Source organism: Rhinoraja longicauda, chromosome 20, assembly GCF_053455715.1.
Source record: "Rhinoraja longicauda isolate Sanriku21f chromosome 20, sRhiLon1.1, whole genome shotgun sequence".
In the NCBI taxonomy this organism is placed as follows: Eukaryota; Metazoa; Chordata; class Chondrichthyes; order Rajiformes; family Arhynchobatidae; genus Rhinoraja; species Rhinoraja longicauda.
This window is the reverse complement of record NC_135972.1, coordinates 3,998,180-4,023,920: the sequence shown is the minus strand read 5'-3', so window position 1 is coordinate 4,023,920 and position 25,741 is coordinate 3,998,180. Positions and strand designations below refer to the sequence as shown.

The window sequence follows — 25,741 nt, the reverse complement described above, 5'->3', positions numbered from 1 at the left end:
CACAGATAGTCATACAGCATGGAAACAGGCCCTTTGGCACATTTCACCCATGCTAACAAGATGCCCCATCCATACACATTTGACCCATAACCCTCTAAACCGTTCCTATCCATGTACCTGTCCAAATGTTGTTGCAGTACCTGCCTCATCTACCTCCCCGGCCAGCTTGTTCTATATACCCACCAACCTCTGTGTGTAAAGCTTGCCTCTCAGGTTCCTATTAAATCTTTTCCCCTCTCACCTTAACATCTCGTTTAAGTGCGGGTGCCTCACACAATGCTGCTGACAAATGTATTGATGGAGGAAGGTTTAGGAAACACAAGATTTTGAGCAGCAATGAGAAAGAATGTGGACGGTTTCAAGGTCAATTAGAGAAAGGACATTTTCAAAGGGATGTGAAGATAGACACAAAAAGCTGGAGTAACTCAGCAGGACAGGCAGCATCTCTGGAGAGAAGGATTGGGTGACGTCTCGGATTGAGATCCTTCTTCAGATTGAAAGTCACGGGAAAGGGAAACGAGAGATATAGACGATGATGTGGAGAGATATAGAACAATAAATGAAAGATATGAGAAAAAGTAACGATGATAAAGGAAATAGGCCATTGTTAGCTGTTTATAGACAAAAAAAGTTGGAGTAACTCAGCGGGACAGGCACATCTCTGGAGAGAAGGAATGGGTGCCGTTTCGGGTCGAGACCCTTCAGACTTGCTGTTTGTTGAGTGAAAACGAGAAGCTGGTTTGTCTCGGTTGGGGGAGGAATGGAGAGAGAGAGGGAATGCTGAGGTTACTTGAAGTTAGAGAAATCAATATTCATACCGTAGACACAAAAAGCTGGAGTAACTCAGCGGGACAGGCAGCATCTATGGAGAGAAGGAATGGGTGACGTTTTAGGTCGAGACCTTACTCAATATCCATACCACTGGGTTGTAAGCTGCCCAAGCGAAATATGAGATGCTGTTCCTCCAATTTGCGTTTAGCCTGACTCTGACGATGTGAACAGATTTTGATTTTTGTAAATAGGAATCTTGGCACAACAGGCAGAACTGTAACTGAACAATGGGAGGCCTTTAAAGTGGAGAAGGTTCAGCTACAGTCTCGGGACAGTCACACGAGAGTGAATGGTGGGAAATTAAAACCATTGCTCTGTGGATGACCTGGAACAAGAGAGGAAAATAGAGAAAGAAAGCGTGTATAACACAAGTGAAAATGAACGTTCAGAGAAGTAAAGACAAATGGCAAAGAGAGAATAGAAATGGGAATTCAAATGTTGTTCTGTAGTACCTACCAGAAAATGGTTGTGAGAGTGGAAGTGATCTGAGGCCAAAAGGAAAATCTCCTGGTGCCCATGGCTGAGATACCAACTGAATACTCAATGCAAGGCGTTGTCAAGAACATTGTTGCTGGAGTTCAGCATGGAATTCTGTAGTTGAGATCCTAGACGGGTGAAAAGTTAACAAAGAGGAAAAGCAAGAAAGACTAACTGCAGTGAAAGTGGATAAATCCAGTTGGTAGCTTGCCTTCGTCAGTTGGGGTATTGAGTATAAGAGTCAGGAAGTCATGAGGCACTTTAATAGGACTTTGGTTAGGCTGCATTTGGAATATTGTGTGCAGTTCTGGCCGCCCCCATTGCAGGAAGGATGTGGAGGTTTTCTAAGGAGAAGTTGGACACATTTGGATTGTTTTCTCTGAAATGTTGGAGGTTGAGGGGAGACCTGATAGAAGTATATCAAATTATGGGAGGCATAGATAAGGTAGAATATTTTTTTCCCAGGGTGGAGATGGCAAAGGCTAGAGGCCGTAGCTCTCAGGTGAAAGGGACAAAGTTTAAAGGTGATGTGAGGAGCAAGTTTTTTTAGCACAGAAGATGGTAGGTGTCTGAGAAGTGGTGGAGGCAAATATGATAGTGGTGTTTAAGAGGCTTTTAGAAAAGCACGCTGATATGCAGGGAATGGAGGGATGTAGATCACGTGTAGGCAGTTTAACTTGGCTAAATGTTCAGCATTGACATGGTGGGTAGAAGGGCCTTATCTTGTGTTGTACTGATTTACATTCTATTCTTTGTAGCGCTTCTTGTACAAAGCAAATATATGTATTTTTTTGGTGCTCTACATGTTATGTGAAAATGAATATGAACATATTAATAAAGACTATAAAGGACTTCAGATTTTTGGCCTATTATTAATGTATTGATTTTTGGTTTATTACATGGTATCTATGTGTATTGTGTTTACAGACCTCTTACACTGTTGCAAGTAAGAATTTCATGAGTCTGTTGTCACTACATATGACAATTAGATTGCGAGTCTGAAGGTGTTAAAATGCCGGCGTGTCTTCGGAAGAATCATTGTTTGTTTTGCAAACTCGTTCATTTCTAAACAAAAGGTGCTGAGAACATTTTCCTGCAAACATATGACATAGATTCTTGTAAACGATGACAGCTCAATATATTTTATAAATATTATCAGCTGTAATAAATATAATTTATGAATGCATTCAAGGAATAAGTTGAGATCTGCTGTCTTCCTGGGAGTTTAAGATGCTGGGTCTTTATCTTGAGAAACAAGAAACTGCAGATGGTGGTTTACACAAAAAAAGACACAAAGTGTCTGGAGTAACTCAGCGGGACAGGCAGCATCGCTGGAGAACATGGATAGGTGATGTTTTGGGTCGGGACCCTTCTTTAGACTGATTGTAGCAGGGAGAAAGGTTAGAAAAGAGATGTGATCTTCATCTGAGTATTGTAGGAAGGAATCAGATGCTGGTTTATACCCCAGATAGACACAAAATGCTGGATTAACTCATTGGGTCAGGCAGTATCTCCGGAGAGAAGGAATGGATGTGTGAAGAAGGGTCTCATCCCAGAGATGCTGCCTGTCCCGCTGAGTTACTCCAGCATTTTGTGTCTATGGCTTAAACCAGCATCTGGTTTCTTCCAACAACATTCAGGTAAAGACATTTTTTCTAAGATTTCTCCTCCCTACCACAATCAGTCTGAGGAAGGGTCCCGACCCAAAACATCACCAGAGATGATCACCAGAGATGATCACCAGAGATGTTCCCCAGAGATGATCACCAGAGATGTTCCCCAGAGATGTTCTTCCAGAGATGATCACCAGAGATGTTCCCTCAGAGATGATCACCAGAGATGTTCCCCCAGAGATGATCACCAGAGATGTTCCCCCAGAGATGTTCCCCAGAGATGTTCCCCCAGAGATGTTCACCAGAGATGTTCCCCCAGAGATGATCACCAGAGATGTTCCCCCAGAGATGTTCCCCCAGAGATGATCACCAGAGATGTTCCCCCAGAGATGTTCACCAGAGATGTTCCCCCAGAGATGATCACCAGAGATGTTCCCCCAGAGATGTTCCTCCAGAGATGTTCCCCAGAGATGTTCCCCAGAGATGTTCCCCCAGAGATGTTCACCAGAGATGTTCCCCCAGAGATGATCACCAGAGATGTTCCCCCAGAGATGTTCCCCCAGAGATGATCACCAGAGATGATCACCAGAGATGATCACCAGAGATGTTCCCCAGAGATGTTCCCCCAGAGATGATCACCAGAGATGTTCCCCCAGAGATGTTCCCCAGAGATGTTCCCCAGAGATGATCACCAGAGATGATCACCAGAGATGTTCCCCAGAGATGTTCCCCCAGAGATGTTCCCCAGAGATGTTCCCCAGAGATGTTCCCCCAGAGATGTTCACCAGAGATGTTCCCCCAGAGATGTTCCCCCAGAGATGATCACCAGAGATGATCACCAGAGATGTTCCCCCAGAGATGTTCCCCCAGAGATGTTCCCCAGAGATGTTCCCCCAGAGATGATCACCAGAGATGATCACCAGAGATGTTCCCCCAGAGATGTTCCCCCAGAGATGTTCCCCAGAGATGTTCCCCCAGAGATGATCACCAGAGATGATCACCAGAGATGTTCCCCCAGAGATGATCACCAGAGATGTTCCCCAGAGATGTTCCCCCAGAGATGATCACCAGAGATGTTCCCCAGAGATGTTCCCCCAGAGATGTTCCCCCAGAGATGATCACCAGAGATGTTCCCCAGAGATGTTCCCCCAGAGATGATCACCAGAGATGTTCCCCCAGAGATGTTCCCCCAGAGATGTTTCCCCAGAGATGTTCCCCAGAGATGTTCCCCAGAGATGTTCCCCCAGAGATGATCACCAGAGATGTTCCTCCAGAGATGTTCCCCCAGAGATGTTCCTCCAGAGATGATCACCAGAGATGTCCCCCAGAGATGCTGACTGCCCCGCTGAGTTACTCCAGCACTTTGTGTTTGTTTTAGGTCTGTATCTGAGCTGCTCCGCGAGGGGAACGCGTTGAGGGGTGGGCGGGTCCGCGCCGGACGGGCTCTCGGTGGCGGGGGACCGGGGGACGGGTTAGTGGGCGGACCGGGCGCCGGTTCCGGTGCGGGAGACATGGCGGCGCTGCTGCGGACCGTCCGCCGTCACTGGAAGAAGTCAGCGGCGGCGGCCTGCGCGCTGGGCTGGGCGGCGAAATGGCTGCACGGCCGCCACCGGTACTGGCGCTAGCCGCGCGTAACGCGGGGGCGCCGGGCTGTGCGTAACGCGGGGGCTGTGCGTAACGCGGGGGCACCGGGCTGTGCGTAACGCGGGGGCTGTGCGTAACGCGGGGGCTGTGCGTAACGCGGGGGCTGTGCGTAACGCGGGGGCTGTGTGTAACGCGGGGACCGTACATAACGCGGGGACCGTACATAACGCGGGGGCTGTGTGTAACGCGGGGGCTGTGTGTAACGCGGGGACCGTACGTAACGCGGGGACCGTACATAACGCGGGGGCTGTGTGTAACGCGGGGACCGTACATAACGCGGGGACCGTACGTAACGCGGGGACCGTACATAACGCGGGGGCTGTGCGTAACGCGGGGACCGTACATAACGCGGGGGCTGTGCGTAACGCGGGGGCTGTGTGTAACGCGGGGACCGTACGTAACGCGGGGACCGTACATAACGCGGGGGCTGTGCGTAACGCGGGGACCGTACATAACGCGGGGGCTGTGCGTAACGCGGGGGCTGTGCGTAACGCGGGGGCTGTGTGTAACGCGGGGACCGTACATAACGCGGGGACCGTACGTAACGCGGGGACCGTACATAACGCGGGGGCTGTGTGTAACGCGGGGACCGTACATAACGCGGGGACCGTACGTAACGCGGGGACCGTACATAACGCGGGGGCTGTGCGTAACGCGGGGACCGTACATAACGCGGGGGCTGTGCGTAACGCGGGGACCGTACATAACGCGGGGGCTGTGCGTAACGCGGGGGCTGTGCGTAACGCGGGGACCGTACATAACGCGGGGGCTGTGTGTAACGCGGGGACCGTACATAACGCGGGGACCGTACGTAACGCGGGGACCGTACATAACGCGGGGGCTGTGCGTAACGCGGGGACCGTACATAACGCGGGGGCTGTGCGTAACGCGGGGGCTGTGCGTAACGCGGGGACCGTACATAACGCGGGGACCGTACGTAACGCGGGGACCGTACGTAACGCGGGGGCTGTGTGTAACGCGGGGGCTGTGCGTAACGCGGGGGCTGTGTGTAACGCGGGGACCGTACGTAACGCGGGGACCGTACATAACGCGGGGGCTGTGTGTAACGCGGGGGCTGTGCGTAACGCGGGGACCGTACATAACGCGGGGACCGTACGTAACGCGGGGACCGTACATAACGCGGGGGCTGTGTGTAACGCGGGGGCATTGGACCAGCAAATGTCACCTCCAGTGCCAAAGCCTAAATGAAACCTGTGGACCTCAGGGAACTGCAGATGCTGGTTTGCCCAAAAAAAAGACACAGAGTGCTGGAGTAACTCAGCCGGTCAGGCAGCATCTCTGGAGAATATGGATAGGCGACTGATTACAGGGGAAAGGAAGCTGGAAGAGAGGAGGGGGCAGGACAAAGGCTGGCATGTAATAGCTGAACACTGGCGGTGGGGTAGGGAGGGAGTGGATGTGGAGAGTGTTTCCAATAGTGGAAGAGTCTGGGACTAGAGGGCACAGCCTCAGAATTAAAGGACGCACCTTTAGGACGGAGATGAGAAAGAATTTATTTAGTCAGATGATGGTGAATCTGTGGAATTCGTTGCCACAGAAAGCTGTGGAGGCTAGGTCAGTGGATATTTTTAAAGCAGAGATAGATAGATTCTTGATTAGTACGGGTCTCAGGGGTTATGGGGCGAAGGCAGGAGAATGGGGTTAGGAGGGAGAGATAGATCAGCCGCGATTGAATGGCGGAGTAGACTTGATGGGCCAAATGGACTAATTCTGCTCCTATCACGTATTCATTTATGAACTTTTGACCCATTGAGTGCATGGGTGACAATATGCTCCTTATTTCCTGCCCAGAGTCTTCTTCTAATTAATCTGATTGTTAAGAATTCTGCTCCACCTTCCAGTCAGTCACTAGTTTGAAAGTCCAGGTGGGGAAAACGGGGAGGGTGTGGGAGAGGAGGGGTGAGGGAGGGGGTAGGATAGCAGAGAAAGGGGTGGGGTGGGGGGGGGGGGGTTGTTAGAAGTTAACTAAAATTGGAGAATTCAATGTTCGTGCCTTTGGGTTGTAAGCAGAATATGAGGTGGCCTCACTCTGGCCTCACACAACTTAAACCTGTGTTCTCTTCATTCACTCCCCTCAGTCAAACTGTGCAGTAATATGTAGTACACGACAATGGTCGTGGCATGGGATTACAGCAGTATTAGTACTGGTTTATTATTGTGGAGTGTACAGAGATACAGTGAATAATGTTAGCTTGATGTCCAATCACATTATGCTGTAAATAAAAGACGCAAAATGCTGGAGTAACTCAGTGGGTCAGGCAACATCTCTGGAGAACGTAGACAGGCGACGTTTCAGGTTGGGATCCTTCTTCAGTCCTTCAGGGGGTACTGCCTGACCGCTGAGTTACTCAAAGGTTCAATGGTACGTCATTGTTACATGTACAATAGGTAGTGACATTCCTTTTTTTGCGTGCAGTTCAGTAAAAATCTTACTAAACATAGGTGCACTCTTATATGGATACAAGAGTGTGAGAATAGTGGATCACACGTCGCCACAGTTTCGATGACTTTTTTTGTAGTTCCTTGTGCCTTCAGTCAAATCACACAATGCATAAGCAAAATGAAGCCATACATGAGTACACCAGGCAGTGCAAAGAGATAAATACCCCAGTGCAGGGGAATATAGTGTTACAGCAGTCTTACAGTCACTGTAACATTAATCATACTGCTGCTTCACAGCGCTATAAGCTTCAAAGCATGCACCATCAGATTCAGGAACAGCTTCTTCCCCTCTGTTACCAGGCTTCCATAAGCTAGGGTACTGTCCGATTGACCTCTACCCCATTGCGGACATTGGACTTTGTGGAACTGATGCGCTACAATGCTGAGAACTATATTCTGCGCTCTGTATCTTCCCCTTTGTTCTACCTATTGTACTTGAGTTTGACATGGTTGTATTTATGTCTAGTATGATCTGATTTGATGGGACAGCAGGCCAAGCAAAGCTTTGTAAAGTACCTCGGCACAGATTACAACCATAAACCTAAACCTTAATGTTCTTGTGAACGGAATCGTCACTGCCCTCTAGTGGTGGAGACTAAAAGATAAAAATCATGGTGAGAATGACAAGACTATAGTGAGGCGAACCACAGGCATGGTTGTAGTTTATTGTAGAGCGTGAAAGAAAGTCGAGAGAATGGAATTGGGGTAAACAGGAATTGTACAACAGACGCAAGATTCTTAATGAGTTGATTTATTTTTAGTTTAAGTTTAGAGATACCACGCCGACCAGCGATCACCCCGTACACTAACACTATCTTGCACACACTAGGGACAATTTACAATGTTACCAAAGCCAATTAGCCTACAAACAGGATAGTGTTATGATAGTGGGATGAAAACGGAGCACTAGGAGAAAACCCACGCAGGTCGCGGGCAGAACGTACAAACTCCTGTCGTCATGGTGGAACCCTGGTCTCTGCAGCTGTAAGGCAGCAACTCTACCGCTGCGCCACCATTCTTTATCTTTGAATGTAATTGGTCACCGCTGGGACTAGAATGTGCCAATACTGAGACATGCGTTGTATGATTGTCGTGTTTGCATTTGGGTGATTCTGAACAGATGTAATGTTGTGTTGATTTCTGGGGTACTCATAAATTTACAGCAAGATATTAATAGTACCAGATTAATAATGAAATGGGATTTTGTTTTCTGAATTAGTGTATTGTATTCATAAACATGGAAACATAGAAAATAGGTGCAGGAGGAGGCCATTTGGCCCTTCGAGCCGGCACTGCCATTCATTGTGATCATGGCTGATCATCCACAATCTGTAACCTGTGCGTTCCTTCTCCCCATATCCCTTGATTCCGCTAGCCCCTAGAGCTCTATCCAACTCTCTTTTAAATTCATCCAGTGAATTGGCCTCTGTGGCAGAGAATTCCACAAATTCACAACTCTCTGGGTGAAAACGTTTTTTCTCATCTCAGTTAAGATTTAATTAGAGTCATAGAGTCATACAGCATGGAAACAGGCCCTACGGCCCAACTTGCCCATGCCGACCAAGATACCCCGTCTACATGAGTCCAACTGCCCACATTTAGCCCATATCCCTCTAAACCTTTCCTATCCAAGAGTTATGGCAGGGTGGTAAGGTTGTTAATTAGCTTTTTGAGCCTGGGTAGTTGTCTTCTTAAGAGGGTCTTCGAGTCATAGTCGTAGAGTCACACAACACGGAAACAGGCACTTCGGCACAACTCATGCATGCCAATCAAGATGTCACATGCAAGCGTGTTCCACATGCCCGCATGTTCCACATGCCCGCGTTTGTTCCATATCCCTCTCAACCTTCTCTGTCCATGTACCTGGCCAAGTGTCTTAAAAGTTGGATGGGTGCACTTTGGCAGAAATTAGCAGTTCATTCAAGAAAATATTGACGGCATTTTGAAAGTTAAATTAGAGCGAAAATGTTATAAAACTGAGGAAATTAGGAGTAAAATATGAACTCGGGCACAATTTTTTATCTGAAGATTTCTTGTTCCATTTGAATGATGACAAAAGGGTTTATTAATAGTCAAGAAAGAGTCTGACGATTCTTATGCTGCCCTCTTTATGTTTCATTCAGGGACAACCTCTTACGCAGGGCAGCATGTCAAGAAGCACAGGTAAGGCAAAGTCAAGTTCACACAATTTACTGCGGCCTACTAGCCTCGATCTAATCAAACCAAACTGCACTGCACTTATTGAGGCAGAAAGTCACCTCCAGTCAGTACAATGGAAATCATGTGGCTCCTACTTAAATTTTTAGTTTAGAGATACAGCATGGAAATAGTCCCTTCGGCCCACCGAGTCCGTGCTGACCAAGTACACACTAGTGCTATCTTATACACTAGGGACAATTTACAGTGGGCCAACTAACCTACAAACCCACATGCCGTTGTGATGTGGGAGGAAACCGGAGCACCCGGAGGAAACCCACACAGTGATAGGGAGAACGTGCAAACTCCGCACAGTCAGTAGCCGAGGTCAAGACGGAAAATGCACAGGCATGACTTTCTCCACAGTGTTGCAATGAATAGCCCTCAAAAGCACATAAGGTGTACGGGGTGATTGCTGTTCAGCGCGGACTTGGTGGGCCGAAGGGCCTGTTTCCACACTGCATCTCTAAAAACCTAAAAAACAAAAAAATATATAAATCCTTACACCATCTGTAACAGGTGACTTCTGTTGTTCAATTCCACTTATTTATAGCACTTTTCTTGAGAGAGGCTGATATTGAAGTTCAATTTAAGTTTGATTATCAACAGAGCATTTTAATGGAACATATAATTTCTATGAACAACTCCAATCTCACTTTGAAAAGCCAGTGTCCAATCTACGGATTGTAGATTGATGACTAGTAATCCATATCGTGGTGAAATGCAGCTATCTAGTTTTCTTATTCAGTGCCATCCTACCGTTTGGCTTCCATCGTGTGTCCGTTTTCTCTAACAACCTACCTGTCTTTCTGTTCAGGAGTTTGGAAACCAGACCTTGCCCATCACTGCAAAGGTGAAGAAAGCCACCGTCTTTCTCAATCCTGCTGCTTGCAAAGGGTAATAAGTTTTTCTGAAGTCAATCATTCTATTTGTCATGTTTAATAGATGAGAATAGCCCCTCTTAGATTTTTTAGATTTAGAGATACAGCGCAGAAACAGGCCCTTCGGCCCACCGAGTCCGCACCGCCCAGCGATCCCCGCACATTAACACTATCCTACACACACTAGGGACAATTTTTACATTTACCCATTCAATTAACCTACATACCTGCACGTCTTTGGAGTGTGGGAGGAAACCGAAGATCTCGGAGAAAACCCACGCAGGTCACGGGGAGAACGTACAAACTCCGTACAGACAGCACCCGTAGTCGGGATCGAACCTGAGTCTCCGGCGCTGCATTCGCTGTAAGGCAGCAACTCTACCGCTGCGCCACCGTGCCGCCCCTCTTGTTTAACAGAGATGCTGCATTTTATGATTAATTGTTTAATTTAATTTAAAATCATTGGAAACATTAGTGACGCAGTGGTGCTGGTTTCTGACGGGCACGGTGATGGACACATCACACATCTCTGTCCTCCTTACAGCTGGCCAGCTCCACTTTTGTCTCTACATATGCATCTTCCACCAATGTCTTCAGCATCGTCTTGTTTGGTCGTCCCGGGTTCCGTCCATTTTCTGAACTGATATTTATCAGCAATTTAATACACTGGACCATGTTTTATTGCAATGCTGTTAGCTATGAGGTGCTTTTAGATCTTCATGTAAAAGTTCCTTTCACCACCTATCTTAATAACTTCTGCTTTTTAGCTAAAAAGTTATGATTGTGTGACCTTCTAAAGTCAGCTGTGACAGTAACAGTAGCAGAATGTGATCTCCCTGGTATCAAATGTTTTTAAAAGATTTTTTTTTTAAAGTAAAAGGGGTAAATGTGTATGCACCTAATTATTAAAATATTCCTAAGTCCTGAAGATTTAAATATTTAAAATCAGGATCTAATTAGAAGTGGTGTACGACACTGCACCAAGCAAGATGTTCCAACGTGCTTCAGAATTGTTGAAAGGCCTGGATAGAGTGGATGTGGAGAGGATGTTTCCACTAGTGGGAGAGTCTAGGACCAGAGGCCACAGCCTCAGAAGAAGGACGTACCTTTAGGAAGGAGATGAGAAGGAATTTCTTTAGTCAGAGGGTGGTGAATCTGTGGAATTCATTGCCACAGAAGGCTGTGGAGGCCGTCAATGGATATTTGTAAGGCAGAGATAGATAGGTTCTTGATTAGTACGTGTGTCAGGGGTTATGGGGAGAAGGCAGGAGAATGGGGTTAGGAGAGGAAGATAGATCAGCCAGATGGCAGATCTGAATGGCAGCGTAGACGCAATGAGCTGAATGGTCTCATTCTACTCCTGTCACTTATGAACCAATACTTTTGAGATAAACACAGAAAATGCTGGAAGTATTTAGCAGATTAAATAGTCTGCATTGGTTCTGAAGGGGCAGAACTCGGTTGTTAGAAACTCACTTGAAAGTGGGTATTGATACTTTACAATCTTACATCTGTTTTGTTTTGAGAATGTTTCTAATTATTATTAGTAATAAAACCACATTGTACGTCTTCCAATTGAATATACAAACCATGTGAGCACTCTTTTGTTGTAGAAATTTTATTATTAATTCCAGAGGAAGGGCAGTCCATCCACAGATGTAACGCCCGCATCACTAATCTTTCCATTTTATTCCTCAGAAAAGCAAGAAATCTCTTCGAAAAGAATGCAGCACCTATTTTACACCTTGCCGGAATTGATGTGACCGTGGTTAAGGTGAGGATTCAGTCATGGAATTGTCCTGAGTATTAAATCGTGTACAAAGCCATGAGAGGAATAGATCTGGTGGGTGGACAGGGTCTCTTGCCCAGAGTAGGGCAATCTAGAACCAGAGGACATAGGTTTAAGGTGAAGGGGGGAGAGAGGTTTAATAGGAACCTGAGAGGTAACTTTCCAAACAAAGGCTGGTGGGTGCATGGAACGAGCTGCTGGAGGAGATAGTTGAGGCAGGTACTATCGCAACTTGCAAGAAACATTTAAACAGGTACATGGATAGGACAGGTTTTGAGGGATATGGGCCAAACGCAGGCAGATGGAACTAGTGTAGATGGGACATGTTGGTCGGTGTGGGCAAGTTGGGCCCCAAGGGCTTGTTTCCACGCTGCAAGACTATGATTCTATGAATCTATTAGTCTCACTGGCAGTAAAGGAAACCCAGCATGAAGTGATAGCCAGCTGTAGCCACTCCATGAGATACACCATATATTTATAATTATAGATGTATAACTGATTCAGTGTCACAGGATTTCCTAACGTTATAAAATCAAATAGGTGAAAGTAATTGCAATAATTCATTTGATTCATCTGAAAAATTAAATAGTTGTCATATTATTTCTTCATATATGATGGAACTATTTACTGCTTAGAAAGATGGCAATTTGAACTGATGCTTTGAAATTCTATCTAGCAGTGGTGAGATTAGGGCAAAACACAATGTTCTGGGGTAACTCAGCGGGTCAGGCAGCATCTGTGGAGGGAATGGACAGGCGGCGTTTTGGATCATGACCCTTCTTCAATCCGACCCGCTGAGTTCCTCCAGCACTCTGTGTCTTGCTCAAGATTCCAGCATCTGCAGTTCCTCGTATCTCCTGGTGGTTAGAGTAGGATTGGGTTGCGAGGGAACATGGGAATTTTAAACCAGCATCGTTGGTGCCTTTAGCAGATGAGTACTGGATCAATGGCATGTGTTATAAAGAGGTTGCTTCTGGCTGACCAAGTGGTTTGGTGATTGTGTGTCTGTATTCCTTTAATGTAGCACTGTTATTTACATAAATGCAGAAATGCTCCAAGAGTCGGGATATTCAGTATTTCCAATCATCAGTGCGATACATTTAATGCTTAGTTGTAAACAAGTGTCACGGTGTCATGATTTTAGGTTAGATCATAGGACATAAACCAGTACAGCATAAGAACAGGCCCTTCGGCCCACAATGTCTGTGCCGAACAAGTTGCCAAGATCATCTGTTATCTACGTGCACATAATTATCATCACTCTATTCCCTGTATATTCATGTGCCTATCCAAAAGTCTGTTAAATGCCACTATCATATCTGCCTCCTGGCAGCACATTCCAGACACCCAACACCCTCTGTGTAAAAAAAAAGAACTTGCCCCCGAACATGTCCTTTAAACTTTGCCCCTCTCACCTCAAAGCTATACCCTCTAGTATTTGATTATTGACAAGAGCAGAAGCTGCTTTCAATGCTCGGAAGGTCGGGCAGCATCTGTGGGAAGAGGGGCCGAGGAAGAGGGCGTTGGTTTTCCTGAGCATGGTCTTCCCCACTATTTCCTCATTCCCGTGTGTTTACAGCCAGGCTTGCTAAATGTGGTTGTTGGTGCCAGGCAGCAAGGCCGCGGGTGGTGGCACAATCCAAGCAATCTGCCAGCGTGAGTGGACAAGGACCAGCCTCACCCAGGCATCTCTGCCTTTTGAAAACTGGCACACCTTGCCCCCACATTAGCTGCCATTGTGTTTTCTGTTGCTGCTGAGTGGCTCTGACATAAACACCTGCAAGGACATCAAATAAGAAGCATTTAAAACAGGCCCTGCCACATTCTTAGTGTTTATCCTTTATTATAGTGTAGAGGGAAAGTAAGGCTTTCCCATGACTCGTGATCAATGAGAGCAGTGTTAGCAGTGTGATGGATAGATAGATAGGGCGGTGCCTTGGCACAGCAGTAGAGTTGCTGTCTTACAGTGCCAGCGACCTGGGCTTAATCCTGACTACAGGTGCGGAGTTTGTACGTTCTCCTTGTGACCACGTGGGATTTCTCTGGGTGCTCCGGTTTCCTCCCACATTCCAAAGACGAAGAGATTTGGCTTTGGTAAAAGCATAGGGTGTCCCTAGGGTTTAGGATAGTGTTAGTGTATGGGGTAAACGCTGGTCGCTGGGCTGAAGTGCCTGTTTCCGTGCTGTATCTCTAAAGTGTAAAGATCTCCACTTGTTTCAATGGATCACTGCAGCACCGTCAACGCCCAGGAGGGGTCACTGTCGTGCAGAGGGTGGAATCGGCAGCATTGGCAAAGTGCACAAAGCCACTCACTCCACGGGTGCATCCACTCTCTGCATCTCTGGAGATCTCATAAAGCTAACCTCCTTCTGCAGAATATGGCACTGACCAACGAGCTTAACACCTTCTTTGCCCGCTTCGAAACTGGAAAAACCACCTTGAGTGGAAGAACCCCAGCCGAGGCGGAGGGACTGGTCTTGCAACTGAGCACACAGGAGGTACAACGCGCTCTGCAAAGGGTCAACCCACGCAAGGCTGCAGGCCCGGATGGAGTTCAAGGAAGGGTACTGAAGGACTGTGCTGAACAGCTGGCTGAGGTATTCACCAGGATCTTTAACCTGTCATTATCTCTGGCCATGGTTCCCAAGTGCCTGAAGCCGGCTATCATAGTTCCGGTGCCGAAAAAAGCCAAGATCTCCAACCTGAACGACTACCGCCCGGTTGCCCTAACGCCGATAGTCATGAAGTGCTTCGAAAGGCCGGTCCTCTCACACATCAAATCCAGCATCCCTGACTCACTGGACCTACATCAATTTGCATTCAGGGCAAATAGATCCACAGAGGACGCCATCTCTCTGGCTCTTCACACTGTCCTGACTCACCTAGAGAGAAAGGGCACGTACGTGAGGATGCTATTTATAGACTATAGCTCTGCCTTCAACACGGTCATCCCCACCAAGCTCATCACCAAACTCCACCAGCTAGGCCTCAGCTCGTCATTATGTGACTGGATCCTGGACTTCCTGCTGGAACGACCGCAGGCAGTGAGAATGGGCCCGCACCTGTCCTCCACTATCACCCTGAGTACCGGCACACCACAGGGCTGTGTTCTGAGCCCCATGCTCTACTCCCTCTTCACACACGACTGTGTTCCTGCATTCGACACCAACACCATTGTCAAGTTTGCAGACGACACAACGGTGATCGGGCTTATCACCAACGGGGATGAAACAAACTATAGAGCGGAGGTGCAGAACCTGGCGGACTGGTGCTCGGATAACAACCTGTCCCTAAATACCACCAAGACCAAGGAGCTGATCATCAACTTCCGTAGGTCACATAACGGGGAATATGCCCCGATCTCTATCAACGGGGACAGTGTGGAGAGAGTGTCCAGCTTCAAGTTTCTGGGCACTCACATTTCGGAGGACCTAACATGGTCCAATAACACCGCTGCGCTGGTCAAGAAGGCACAGCAACGACTGTTCTACCTAAGAACACTGAAAAAGTCTGGTCTACCCCAACAGCTGCTGACGACCTTCTACCGCTGCACCATACAGAGCATCCTAACGCAAGACATCCCTGTGTGGTACCTCAGCTGCACGGAGGCAGAAAGGAAAGCTCTACAGCGGGTAGTCCATAGAGCTCAGAGGGCCATCGGAACATAGCTACCAGACTTGGAGGGTATCTACAACACACGATGCCTCAGAAAAGCCACCAGCATCCACAAAGACTCTTCACACCCCTGCAACAGTCTGTTCGAACTCCTTCCATCGGGCAGACGATACAAGGCCTTCTACGCCCGCACCTCCAGACTCAGGAACAGCTTCATCCCCAGGGCCATAGCTGCTATGAACCGGTCCTGCTGAGCCGGATGGTCACAACGCATAGATCAACTTGCACTTTATCCTGTCTAAAACTGTCACAATTGTTTCGTTGGGTTGCTGTTGTCTAAATTAATTAAATTATTGCCATTCAGCGCATTCCCAATCTCGTTGTACTCCTGGGTACAATGACAATAAAGATATATTGTATTGTATTGTATTGTATAAACTCCACTCTGAAATAAACTCGCTAACCAGGCTGACCAGATTAAGCATCAGCCCGATTTCTCCCAACACTGTCCTGAGATTTTCTGAGTTAGCGGCAAGATGAAATAATTCAGCACCTGCTGGCACACTCATTGAACACTGGCAATCGTTTCAAAATAGTGTAGAAACACAGATTAGCGCCACACATTACAGGAAATCACTGAACTCATAGCATACTTGAGTTCATACGATAATTTTGCAATACTAATTTTCCAATATTTAATAAAGAAAGGCTCATCATTGAGTCTCACAACATGGAAACAGGCTCTTCGGCCCAACTTGCTCATGCCAACCAAGATGCCCCATCTATGCCAGTCCCGTTTGTCCGCGTTTGGCCCATATCCCTCTAAACTGTTCCTATCCATGTGCCTGTCCAAGTGCCTTTTAAATGCTGTTGTTGTACCTGCCGCAACCACCTCCTCTGGAAGCTCGTTCCAGATACTCACCACCACCTGGGTGATAAAGATGCCCCTTTGGTTCCCATTAAATCATGTTCCACTCACCTTAAAAGGTGAGCGCATTAATAATATGAGAGCCCAGATCGGACACCGCAACTGCACTGGAAATACATGACTGAACAAGAGATTGTTAAACTGCTCAAAGAATTCAGTTCCAATCAGACATTTATAAAACTCTCACTTGCCCAACCTGCTCCTTGTTTCCTTTTCCTTCCTGTTTCAGACTTGTTGCTTCCTATACCTGTGATTACCTCTCTTTCAGGTTTAATAGCTTTAATCAGCACATTGTAACACACTGGGACTGACTAGTGTGAATTGTTGTCCTCCAGTTTGTTTGATATAGTTGGCTGGGCTGCCATAAATAATGTTTGGGGACTCTGGGTAAATATTGTGAAATGAGCCACATGTTGGGGTTTTTTCTAAATGCGGTTTGTGCTGAGGTACATAATGCAATCTTGTCTCTGTTCCAACCGCAGACTGATCATGAGGGCCAAGCGAAAAAGTTGCTGGAGTTGATGGAGGAGACTGATATGATCATTGTTGCTGGAGGCGATGGCACCTTACAGGAGGTACAGACTGAATAATACATGTCCATGGTCTCCACAGAACCATTCAAATCCTCATTAGCAATTAAACTGTGGCTGCACGCAGGTAGCAAGAAGGGAGGTTGCTAAATTGTCTGGGAATAATTTAATTACAAGTTTCAGTTACTGGGAATGACAAGACATTGTTACCTGTGTGCTGTGCGTTGGGGTGTTAACTTGGTTTTGTGATTTCCTCCCTGCAGCAGCTGCTCTGCTGTTATGCCGGTCACAAAAGAACTGCAGAGGAATCGTCGCTGAGTTATTGCCCAACAGATTAGGAGTGATGGTCGCTGACCTCCAAATCTGAATGCAGAGACTTATAGACAATAGACGATAGGTGCAGGAGGAGGCCATTCGGCCCTTCGAGTCAGCACCGCCATTCAATGTGATCATGGCTGATCATGGGACAGTGCAGCTGGCAGTGTGCCAGTCTCTATCACTGGGACAGTGCATCTGGCAGTGCGGCATGGCGGCACTTTTGAAGCTTAATTTTAATTTATTCTGATCACACAACAAACGCGTGTAAGAAGAGAGGATTACTTATTAGAATCAAACATGCATGTGTCCCTGGCAGGTTGGTTTTGGTATATCAATACTGAAATGTTATGTGTGTTTGTACCAGCCGGCACTAATGGAGCTTTAAATTGCATCTGCTGAGATCCCAGTGTTGTCGACAGATTCCTCATGAATAGTGAAGCTGGGTCGTATTCTTACTTTTTCTCTTTTTAACGTTAGGTAATAACTGGGCTTCTCCGCAGAGAGGATGAGGTAAGCAGTTCACGTCATAGTTGGTGGTTCATATCCATCGTATCATTCGCGCTGAGGCCAATCCATAATAGTAACATCAAATCTGTTGCACGTCTCGGTAGCTTGTCTGCAGCAATTTAGTGTTAAAGCTACACCCACCACTGTGGATTTTGTCTGGAAAGTCATACTTTTAGGGAAAATATTGGAGTTCATGTGTTTTAGAACTGAAACGCACTTAGTCTTGCTAGCCCTGAGCTGTAGCGCAGCGGTAGAGTTGCTGCTTTACAGCGAATGCAGCGCCGGAGACTCAGGTTCGATCCTGACTACGGGTGCTGCACTGTAAGGAGTTTGTACGTTCTCCCCGTGACCTGCGTGGGTTTTCTCCGAGATCTTCGGTTTCCTCCCACACTCCAAAGACGTACAGGTATGTAGGTTAATTGGCTGGGTAAATGTAAAAATTGTCCCTAGTGGGTGTAGGATAGTGTTAATGTACGGGGATCACTGGGCGGCACGGACTTGGTGGGCCGAAAAGGCCTGTTTCCGGCTGTATATATATGATATATGATAAGAGTTCTGCACCTTTTCTAAAGAAAAGCTTATGACAGGGGGAGTCTTTTAAAAACATACACAGATCTTTCAAAGGACAGAAGCATTTTCATCTTTGTTAAACCAGGAGATTTTTTAAAGCAGGGATACTTGGGCTACTTGGCCCTATCTGAAGAAAGATCCCAACCCAAAACACATCATCAATCCATGTTCTCCAGAGATGCTGCCTGACCTGCTGTGTTACTCCAGCACTTTGTATCCATTTAAAAACAATTGTTGTTTCCAATTTCTCATGATCATGACATCATTGCCCCCAGTGAAGTCGCTAAAGGGAATGAGGTCAAAATATCTTTTAAATATTTTGATGCTTCTGTTTTATTTTAGGCGACCTTTAGTAAGATCCCCATAGGATTCATTCCGTTGGGAAAGATGAATTCCTTGAGCCCAGCACTGTATCCCACCAACAAAGAACAGGCCAGGTAAGTAATGCCTCATGACTGAAACTTTCACTGGCTAACTGGTTCAGCTCATTGGAGGTCATGATTGATTGAAAGATGCAGCATGGAAGCTGGTGGAGTCCACACGCACCGTCGATCACCCGTTCACACTCATTCAACGTTATCCCAATTTCACACTTGGGGCAATTTACAGAGGCCAATTATCCAACAAACCTGCACGTCTTTGGGATGTGGGAGGAAACCAAAGGAAACCTGTGGTCACAGAGAGAAGGTGCAAACTGCACATAGGCAATAGACAATAGGTGCAGGAGGAGGCCATTCGGCCCTTCGAGCCAGCACCGCCATTCAATGTGATCATGGCTGATCATTCTCAATCAGTACCCCGTTCCTGCCTTCCCCCCATACCCCCTGATTCCGCTATCCTTAAGAGCTCTATCTAGCTCTCTCTTGAATGCATTCAGAGAATTGGCCTCCACTGCCTTCTGAGGCAGAGAATTCCACAGATTCACAACTCTCTGACTGAAAAGGTTTTTCCTCATCTCAGTTCTAATTGGCCTACCCCTTATTCTTAAACTGTGGCCCCTTGTTCTGGACTCCCCCAACATTGGGAACATGTTTCCTGCCTCTAACGTGTCCAACCCCTTAATAATCTTATACGTTTCGATAAGATCCCCTCTCATCCTTCTAAATTCCAGTGTATACAAGCCTAGTCGCTCCAGTCTTCACCCGAGGGTGGGATCTCTGGCACTGTGAGGCAGCAAGCACTATCAGGAGTACAAAATCCAGTTTTGCCAATCATGCAAAATAATTGCCGTCTTTTGGGTAATGTTTCAATTTTCTCCTTATGAGGAACGATGGAATTTGTGGGAACTAATTAGCGATGTTCGGTGATATTGTGTAAAACAGACTGCTCAGTTTGACGAGAGGGGAGAGCACAGCTGTGGGCCCTGTGTTATTTTCTGTCGGTGTTGACGCATTGATGAATTCACAGTTTCACACTGCATTCTGACGTGTCTCATTCTCACTGTTCTGAAGTGGGCACCAGGACAGGTTGGGGCTGTAAATTGTTCTGATTCGGAGAAAGTTTCACTTTAGTTTATTGTCACTTGTACCGAGCGAGGTACAGTGAAAAGCTTTTGTTGCGTGCGAACCATTGCAGTAATCCATTGCAGCTGACTAGAAAGTAAATTTCATCCGTCCTCAGGAAGATGCTGGTTTCATAAGTCATAGGAACAGAATTAGGCCATTCAGCCCATCAAGTCTACCCCGCCATTCCATCATGGCTGATCCATCTTTCCCTCTCAACCCCGTTCTCCTGCCTTCTCCCCATAACCCCTGTCACCTGCACTAATCAAGAATCTGTCAATCTCTACCTTAAAAATGCCCAGACTTGGCCTCCATCGCCGTCTGTGGCAATGAATCCCACAGATTCACCACCCTCTGGCTAAAGAAATTTCTCCTCATCTCCTTTCTAAAGGCACGTCCTTTTATTCTGAGGCTGTGCCCTCTGGTCCTAGACTCTCCCACTAGTGGAAACATCCTCTCCACATCCACTCTATCCAGGCCTGTCACAATTCGGCATGTTTCTATGAGGGTCCTCCCTCATTCTACTAAACGTCTAAACTATGGCTTGTGTTGGTGTGGATTGCTGTGTGCTCCCACTCTCTCACAGTGATCAAGCATTATGTTTCACGTGTGATGTAGACACCAGGTACTCTGATGTGATTCTTGGGCAGATCTGGGGATGGTTTATTTAATTATCTGAATCCCTATTTTTAGCAAGTACATTAGACAACAAACTTTGAGGGCACTATTTTGGTTTGTTTTCCTTTTTGCATTTCTGACGTCCTCATTCTTTTACACGCCTGGACACCAAGGCCAGCTATAAAAACCCTCCGCCCTAGCTGAGATTTGTCACTGATAAACCCCGTCATTTCTACGCTGTTTGGCTTAGAGTCATAGTCATAAAGCACAGAAATGGACACTTAGAGTCATAGAGTGATACAGTGTGAAAACAGGCCCTTCGGCACAACTTGCCCACACCACCCAACATGTCCCAGCTACACTAGTCCCACCTGCCTGCGTTTGGCCCATATCCCTCCAAACCTGTCCTATCCATGTAGACACAAAATGCTGGAGTAACTCAGCGGGGCAGGCAGCATCTCTGGAGAGAAGGAATGGGTGATGTTTCGGGTCAAGACCCTTCTTCAGACGTTACCTTCTTCTGAGTTACTCCAGCATTTTGTGTCTACCTTCGATTTAAACCGGCGTCTGCATTTCTTTCCCACACATTTTGTCCTATCCATGTACCATGAACTGTTTTTTAAACTTGTATAATGAAGTAGTTGCATTAGTTGAGTCAGTCATCGGGTGACCTGTGCTGTTGTGTTCCACAGCTCTTGTGCTGTTTCACGGTACTTGTACCCTGCTTTTGTGCCCTTGTCACCTTTCCTTTGCTGTGCTTTGCAGACACATTTTAAACGCCACACTTGCAATTGTGAAAGGCGAGACTGTGCCACTGGATGTATTGGAAATACAGGTAATAACAGACATGTTTCCCAGCAATTCCGAATGTTTGTGTAGTCGCAAAGAATGATCAGTAACACTGCGGTTTGACTCCTTGGTTGAACCGCATTTAAAAACTGCAAATGAATATTCTATGCATCATGATTGAAATGCAGAGATCTTGAGTGCCCATTCTAATGCTGACTTTGATCGTATTGGTACTAAATATGACGGTAGTTCATGCAGTTCTCTCATGTAAGAAAACATGCTAAATAATTACAATATCTCTGCTTTCTGGTTAAAAAGATGACATGGTCTGCTATTGTTGAAAGATGCAAGATATAATTACAGTACTTCAGTGAATAGTTTACACAGCTTTGAGCTCACGGTTCACCAGAGAGCCAAGTTTGATCCCGACCTCGGTGCTGTCTGTGTGGAGTTTACACGTTCTCCCTGTGACCGTGTGGGTTTCCTCTGGGTTACCTCCGACATCCCAAAGTCGTGTGGGTTTGTATGTAAATTGTCCCTCTGTAAGTCTGGAATGAAGTTTCACAGGGAGGGCATGTGAAACACGAGAGTATTATTGGTAACAGGAGCATGCTTTTGTTGATGGATTAAACTGTGGTGAAGTCCTGTTCAACGTAGCTTTATAAATGTGATTTCCCCCAATGTACTTCCAGGGTGATACAGATCGTCCAGTGTTTGCAGTGACTGGGTTACGGTGGGGAGCATACAGAGATGCTGCTGCTAAACTCTCCAAGTAAGACACTTACGGATAAGTCCGTGGAAAAGCCAGCCAGGGCAATGAATGTTTCATCTGTATCTCATTTGTAAAATTACATTTCAGACTGTGCAATGCTTTAGTCCTTAAATTACAGGGTTATGAGGACAATAACTATTTCTCTTCAGAATCAGGTTTTACTAATGACATGCCTCACTGCCCGGCCACTGATGGACAGGACATTGCTGTGATCCGTGAATTTACATTGTGGTGCACAATATTGTGTTTTCATTGATTTAGCTTTAGATACAGTCCGTTCAACAAACATTCCAGAACCTGGTGAACCTGTGTTGAACAGCAAACGCCCACTGATTTTAAATGACACTCTAATGTTAGCATCACGTTTTTAAGTTATGATTGAAGAATACTATTTCGTTTTAAACTTCGCCTTAATAGTCATAAACGTTTTGAACCTCGGGCGTGACGGTGAAATAACGTTGCATAAATGTAGGAAGAAAGCAGCTACACACGTGTGATAAAGCCTTGTTAACTATTAGTTAAGTTTAGAGATAGAGCACGGAAACAGCCCCTTTTGTCCACACCGACCAGTGATCCCCGTACACTAGCACTATCCTACACACGGGGGACAATAGACAATAGACAATAGGTGCAGGAGTAGGCCATTCGGCCCTTCGAGCCAGCACCGCCATTCAATGTGATCATGGCTGATCATTCTCAATCAGTACCCCGTTCCTGCCTTCTCCCCATACCCCCTGACTCCGCTATCCTTAAGAGCTCTATCTAGCTCTCTCTTGAATGTATTCAGAGAATTGGCCTCCACTGCCCTCTGAGGCAGAGAATTCCACAGATTCACAACTCTCTGACTAAAAAAGTTTTTCCTCATCTCTGTTCTAAATGGCCTACCCCTTATTCTTAAACTGTGGCCCCTGGTTCTGGACTCCCCCAACATTGGGAACATGTTTCCTGCCTCTAACATGTCCAACCCCTTAATAATCTTATACGTTTCGATAAGATCCCCTCTCATCCTTCTAAATTCCAGTGTATACAAACCTAGTCGCTCCAGTCTTTCAACATATGACAGTCCTGCCATTCCGGGAATTAACCTAGTAAACCTACGCTGCATGCCCTCAATAGCAAGAATATCCTTCCTCAAATTTGGAGACCAAAACTGCACACAGTACTCCAGGTGCGGCCTCACTAGGGCCCTGTACAACTGCAGAAGGACCTCTTTGCTCCTATACTCGACTCCTCTTGTTATGAAGGCCAACATTCCATTGGCTTTCTTCACTGCCTGCTGTACCTGCATGCTTCCTTTCAGTGACTGATGCACTAAGACACCCAGATCACGTTGTACGTCCCCTTTTCCTAACTTGACACCATTCAAATAATAATCTGCCTTCCTATTCTTACCACCAAAGTGGATAACCTCACACTTATCCACATTAAACTGCATCTGCCGTGCATCCGCCCACTCACACAACCTGTCCAAGTCACCCTGCAACCTCATAGCATCTTCCTCACAGTTCACACTGCCACCTAGCTTTGTATCATCGGCAAATTTGCTAATGGTACTTTTAATCCCTTCATCCAAGTCATTGATGTATATTGTAAATAGCTGCGGTCCCAACACCGAGCCTTGCGGTACCCCACTAGTCACTGCCTGCCATTCTGAAAGGGACCCATTTATCCCCACTCTTTGCTTTCTGTCTGTCAACCAACTTTCTATCCATGTCAGTACCCTACCTCCAATACCATGTGCTCTAATTTTGCCCACCAATCTCCTATGTGGGACCTTGTAGAAGGCTTTCTGAAAGTCGAGGTACACCACATCCACCGGCTCTCCCCTGTCAATTTTCCTAGTTACATCCTCAAAAAATTCCAGTAGATTAGTCAAGCACGATTTCCCCTTCGTAAATCCATGCTGACTCGGAACGATCCTGTTACTGCGATCCAAATGCTCTGCAATTTCGTCTTTTATAATTGACTCCAGCATCTTCCCCACCACTGATGTCAGACTAACTGGTCTATAATTTCCCGTTTTCTCTCTCCCTCCTTTCTTGAAAAGTGGGATAACATTAGCTACCCTCCAATCCACAGGAACTGACCCGGAATCTATAGAACATTGGAAAATAATTACTAATGCGTCCACAATTTCTAGAGCCACCTCCTTAAGCACCCTGGGATGCAGACCATCAGGCTCTGGGGATTTATCAGCCTTGAGTCCCATTAGTCTACCCAAAACTTTTTCCTGCCTAATGTGGATTTCCTCCAGTTCCTCTGTCACCCTAGGATCTCTGGCCACTAGAACATCTGGGAGATTTTTTGTATCCTCCTCAGTGAAGACAGATCCAAAGTACCGGTTCAACTCTTCTGCCATTTCCTTGTTCCCCATAATAAATTCCCCTGCTTCTGTCTTCAAGGGACCCACATTTGCCTTGACTATTTTTTTCCTCTTCACATACCTAAAAAAGCTTTTACTATCCTCCTTTATATTATTGGCTAGTTTACCCTCGTACCTCATCTTTTCTCCCCGTATTGCCTTTTTAGTTATCTTCTGTTGCTCTTTAAAAGAGTCCCAATCCTCTGGCTTCCCACTCTTCTTTGCTATGTTATACTTCTTCCCTTTTATTTTTATGTTGTCCTTGACTTCCCTTGTCAGCCACGGGTGCCTCTTACTCCCCTTAGAATCTTTCCTCCTCTTTGGGATAAATTGATCCTGCAACTTCTGCATTATTCCCAGGAATACCTGCCATTGCTGTTCCACAGTCTTCCCTGCTAGGGCCTCCTTCCAGTCAATTTTGGCCAACTCCTGCCTCATGCCTCTGTAATCCCCTTTGCTAAACTGTAATACTGACACCTCCGATTTTCCCTTCTCCCTCTCCATTTGTAGAGTAAAACTTATCATATTGTGGTCACTGCCTGCTAATGGCTCATTTACCTCGAGTCCCCTTATCAGGTCAGGTTCATTACATAACACTAAATCCAGAATTGCTCCAGTACAAGCTGTTCTAAGAATCCATCTCGGAGACACTCCACAAACTCTCTTTCCTGGGGTCCATTACCAACCTGATTTTCCCAGTCTACCTGCATGTTGAAGTCTCCCATGACCACCGCAGCATTACATTTGTGACATGCTAATTTTAGCTCCTGATTCAACTTCCACCCTATGTCGAGGCTACTGTTTGGGGGCCTGTAGATGACTCCTATTAGGGTCTTTTTACCCTTACAATTCCTCATCTCTATCCATACTGATTCTACATCTCCTGATTCTATGTCACTCCTTGCAAGGGAGTGAATATCATTCCTTACCAACAGAGCTACCCCGCCCCCTCTCCCCACCTGCCTGTTTTTTCTGTACGTTGTGTACCCCTGAATATTCAGCTCCCAGCCCTGGTCCTCTTGTAGCCATGTCTCAGTGATTCCCACAACATCATACTTGCCAATGTCTAACTGAGCCTCAAGCTCATCCACTTTATTTCTTATACTTCGCGCATTTGGCCCTGACCTTACTCTCATATCCCTTCTAGAACTTCCCTTCCCATTCATATGAGAGTCCTTTACAGTTTCTCCTGTATTCGCTTCCCCTTTAACTCCATCTCCATATTCCCAATTTGTCAACCCCTCCCCCCCACTACTTAGTTTAAAGCCACGCTTACACGGGACAAGTTACTATTTTTATCAAAGCCCATTAACCTACAAATCTGTACGTCTTTGGA

The 25,741-nt window shown here is 46.3% G+C and overlaps 1 protein-coding gene across 1 annotated transcript in view; it reads left to right on the top strand.

The window, feature by feature from the left end:
- The first annotated feature begins 4,398 nt into the window (after window positions 1-4,398).
- Window positions 4,399-25,741, top strand: part of agk (acylglycerol kinase) — a 30,370-nt gene continuing 9,027 nt past the window's right edge. Inside the window, exons 1-9 of the mRNA XM_078416476.1 lie at window positions 4,399-4,533; window positions 9,152-9,191; window positions 10,042-10,121; window positions 11,804-11,879; window positions 16,920-17,012; window positions 17,763-17,795; window positions 18,705-18,799; window positions 21,248-21,317; window positions 21,964-22,043. Of these exons, the coding sequence (XP_078272602.1) occupies window positions 4,433-4,533; window positions 9,152-9,191; window positions 10,042-10,121; window positions 11,804-11,879; window positions 16,920-17,012; window positions 17,763-17,795; window positions 18,705-18,799; window positions 21,248-21,317; window positions 21,964-22,043 (668 nt within the window). The 5' untranslated portion in view covers window positions 4,399-4,432. The remainder of the gene's footprint in view (window positions 4,534-9,151; window positions 9,192-10,041; window positions 10,122-11,803; window positions 11,880-16,919; window positions 17,013-17,762; window positions 17,796-18,704; window positions 18,800-21,247; window positions 21,318-21,963; window positions 22,044-25,741) is intronic.